The sequence below is a fragment of the Poecilia reticulata genome, unplaced genomic scaffold (genome assembly GCF_000633615.1).
Source record: "Poecilia reticulata strain Guanapo unplaced genomic scaffold, Guppy_female_1.0+MT scaffold_190, whole genome shotgun sequence".
Taxonomy (NCBI): Eukaryota; Metazoa; Chordata; class Actinopteri; order Cyprinodontiformes; family Poeciliidae; genus Poecilia; species Poecilia reticulata.
Window position 1 is genome coordinate 295,045 of NW_007615019.1, and position 3,370 is coordinate 298,414.

Below are 3,370 nucleotides of genomic sequence, written 5' to 3' on the forward strand. Positions count from 1 at the left end.
AACTTTAAAAGTCTAGCTCCGCCGCTGCTTTCAGACTGGAAGGTTCTGCAGCTCCAACAGAACCCTCGGTACCTGTGCTGCTGCCAGAACCGTGTTGTGCTGAGGCGGTTCTGGTTGTGACCCGGCCATCATGTTGGACCCTGGTGTTGACAGGAAGTCCCAACATTTCTGAGGAAACTCTGGACACGTAGTGACATCACTTCCTGTCAGCAGCCTGAACAGACAGGAAGTGACCCCACCTTCTTCCTCTCTGTTGGCCCGGTTCTGTGTCTACAACAGAACCTGAATGGTTCCCAACCTGAGCCCCAGGTGACGGTTGACCCTGGAGCCGACCCAGAACCTGTGAATGTGGGCGGAGCCCCGGAGGAAGGAGGAGTCAGAGACGGTCAGCTGGACAGTTTGTGCTTTATTTGTTGTGGTTTCACTTTGTGCTTCAGTGAAGCTTCGCTGCAGCTCTGACCGCAGGAAGTTCTGCTGACGGTCCATCTGGGTCCAATCAGCTGCGACAGAACCAAGATCAGAACCAGGGCTGAAACATCCGGTACCAACAGGTTAGAGAACATGGGACAGGCTAAAGACTCACTGGAACCAGACTGAACTGGTTCCTGTTCAATCTGAACCAGTTCCCACTGAGTAAAACCAGTTCAGTGTGAGAGGAATCAGTTCAGTCATCATGTTAGAACCAGCTCAGGTTCTGGACGGGTCTACCTGTGAACTCTGACCTCTGACCCATTTTCTCTGCTTCATAATCACAGTTAGATTGTTTTTGAGTTTAAAGGTCCGGTAGAGCAGATTAGGATTCTAACGGGTGGAGTTTAGTCCTCCAGAGGCGGCCATCTTTAATGTGGAGGGGGCGGTTCCTCAGCAGGTGGGCGGAGCCTGCAGAGCAGCAATGGATGAAGATGGTTGATGTCTTCATCACAGCAGGTCATGTGACCGGCTTCTAGAACATGCAGTAAAAACAACGACATGCTGCCCAACACGTCCAGCAGGTGAGGACAGGAGGACAACCTGTCCATTTCTCCAGGTCCAACACAGCAGGGACAAATACCTCCGCCAAGGAAAGTAGTCCCAGAAGAATGAAGCATAGAAGATCAAAAAGTGCAAAATACTGAAGGTGCTTAAAGAGCATGCACTGCAGGCATGGAGCAAGAACATCCTCCGACCTCTGACCCCTGACCCCTTCCCCTTAGAGAGACGAAGAAGAAGGACCTGCTGCTGGACTGGTGTCCTTCCAGGACATCTTGGATTAGTTAGTTATGGTCAGTCTGGGTTGTTTCTGGAAGGGAAACGGGGACAGGGTGTTGGTTGGATCTGTTCTGGTTAATCTGGTTTAGTTAGTGTAAACAGGGTCTCCTGAATGGTTCAGTTTGGGTCAAGTGGGTCCAGTTCTGTTAGCTGGGTGAGACGGGGTCCCACCAGATAACTGATGAACAGGAAGTTGGCTCATCTCTCCAGTGGAAGACCCCTTATTGCTGCGGCCGTCATCATCGGCTTCATCAGTCAGGCTCCTCGTCTTCCTCCCCCCGGGGGGCCGGTGGGACCTCAGGGTGCCTCTGGTTGTGAGGGCCGAGGCTCCACTTCTGGGGTCACCTGGTGTGATGAAGACCACTCGAAGGACTCGTCCTCTCCTTGCATCAGCTTGCAGTAGGCCGTGTTGAAGGCGGCGGTCGGGAGGCTCTGCCTCCTGCAGGGTGGGGCTGGAGTGGAGGAGGAGGAGGAGAGGAGGTGGGACAGGGAGGAAAGGGAGGAAGAGGAGAGCAGGAGCAGAGCCTCGGAGCCTCGGTGAGGCGGAGGAGTGGAGGCACACAGAGGCGGCGGCTGCATCTCCTCCTCCTTCTGCTCGTCCTCCTGGCCGCTGCTCCTGGCCCAGAAGGAGTGTCTCCTGCGGGCGCCGGGGGACCGCTGGCGGGGCCGGGGCAACGTGAAGGAGCTCAGCGCCTCTTTGTGGTGGGAGGTCCAGCAGGTGTCAGAGGTCAGGGGCAGGGAGTGTCTGTTGGAGGAGGAAGGAGAAGGTGCAGGCGGATGCTCCTGGCAGACACTGAAGACTCCTCCTCCTCCGTCACTGCACCTCCTGCTACTGGCTGGTTGCCTTGACAACAGCAGGGCGGCGGGACACATCTGGGACTTTGACTCCAGACTCTTGGACTGGACATAGTTGATGAGTCCATTGAGTGGATTGGCTAACGGTTGGTGGGCGGAGCCAGAGGAAGAAGGGTGGGGCTTCCGGACGCTGTGGAGGTCGATGACGGTGGAGTAGATGTCCCGCAGGTTGATGACCTTCGTCTTCTTGTCCCGGTTCTCATGCAGGACGGCGTTGGCACAGATGAAGAGGAAGATGCCAATCCCCATGATAAGTGGGCCAAAGACCTTCAGCCTATCAGAGTACAGATACCTGCAGAGACAGCCAATCAGGACGCTTCAGAAGCAGGTCAAAGACCACCTAGACTACCAGCCCTCTGACACATCCCCCAGCCCGTCCAGACCCTGGATCGAGGGTCAGCCCACAGATCCGGTAGCTAATCCTGCAGCTCCCCTGCTGGTCGGTCGTCACATTGAGGTAATTGATGTTCGCTCACCTGTCCAGGAAGTCTTCCAGAAATCCTTGTGGAACATCTTGAGAGGTCCCATTGACGGTCTCTGATTGGTTGAAGCCATTTCCTCTGTCATTGGTTCTGTCTCCTCTGTCTGACTCCGCCCACCTGGGTTCCTGCATATGGCACAGCGACATATCAGAACGGACACAAAAAGGACTCTGCTGGTTCTGCTCAGGTAAACTCTCACCTGTGCTGGTGCTGGACTACTGAAGGACATCAAGGCCATGGTGGTGCCCTCCTGTGGCTGGGAGCTGAAGAACAGTCCGTCCCGAGGCCAGTAGCCCAGAGCTGCCATCAGAACCCCGACCATCAGAACCAGGATCCCCAGAACGGCCACCAGACCCGAGATGGAGCACAGCTTCAGCTTCCCCTTGACCACCACCACCTCGCTGCGTCTGGACAGGAAGTGACATCATCGTATGAGGCGGGGACTGCCCCCTCCGGTGGAGTGTGTGGGTGTGTGTTACCTTTTGTTCTTGTTCTTCTTCTTGTGTGGGTGGGTTCTGTGTGGTTTGGACCTCAGAGAGTCCTGTCGCCTCGCGTTGATCCTCAGCAGTCCGCCTGTCGCAATCATCACAGGCTACCAATCAGACGATGGCTGAGCGGGTCAGGCCCCGCCCACTGCCACCTCACCTAGAACAGAGACACTCCTGAGAACCAGTACCAGGAACCCAGATAATCCACACTACACCCAGAACCAACCGAACCAATGATGGACCCCAGAACCAATGATGGACCTCAGAACTAACCAGAACCAATGATGGACCTCAGAA

At 55.5% G+C, this 3,370-nt stretch overlaps 1 protein-coding gene across 1 annotated transcript in view; it reads right to left on the reverse strand.

Annotated features, from left to right (window-relative positions):
• Positions 1-386: 386 nt before the first annotated feature.
• tmem200ca (transmembrane protein 200C, genome duplicate a) overlaps positions 387-3,370 on the reverse strand; it is a 4,061-nt gene continuing 1,077 nt past the window's right edge. Inside the window, exons 2-5 of the mRNA XM_017303137.1 lie at positions 3,065-3,158; positions 2,785-2,992; positions 2,580-2,710; positions 387-2,395 (exon numbers count right to left, since the gene is read on the reverse strand). Of these exons, the coding sequence (XP_017158626.1) occupies positions 1,546-2,395; positions 2,580-2,710; positions 2,785-2,907 (1,104 nt within the window). The 5' untranslated portion in view covers positions 2,908-2,992; positions 3,065-3,158 and the 3' untranslated portion in view covers positions 387-1,545. The remainder of the gene's footprint in view (positions 2,396-2,579; positions 2,711-2,784; positions 2,993-3,064; positions 3,159-3,370) is intronic.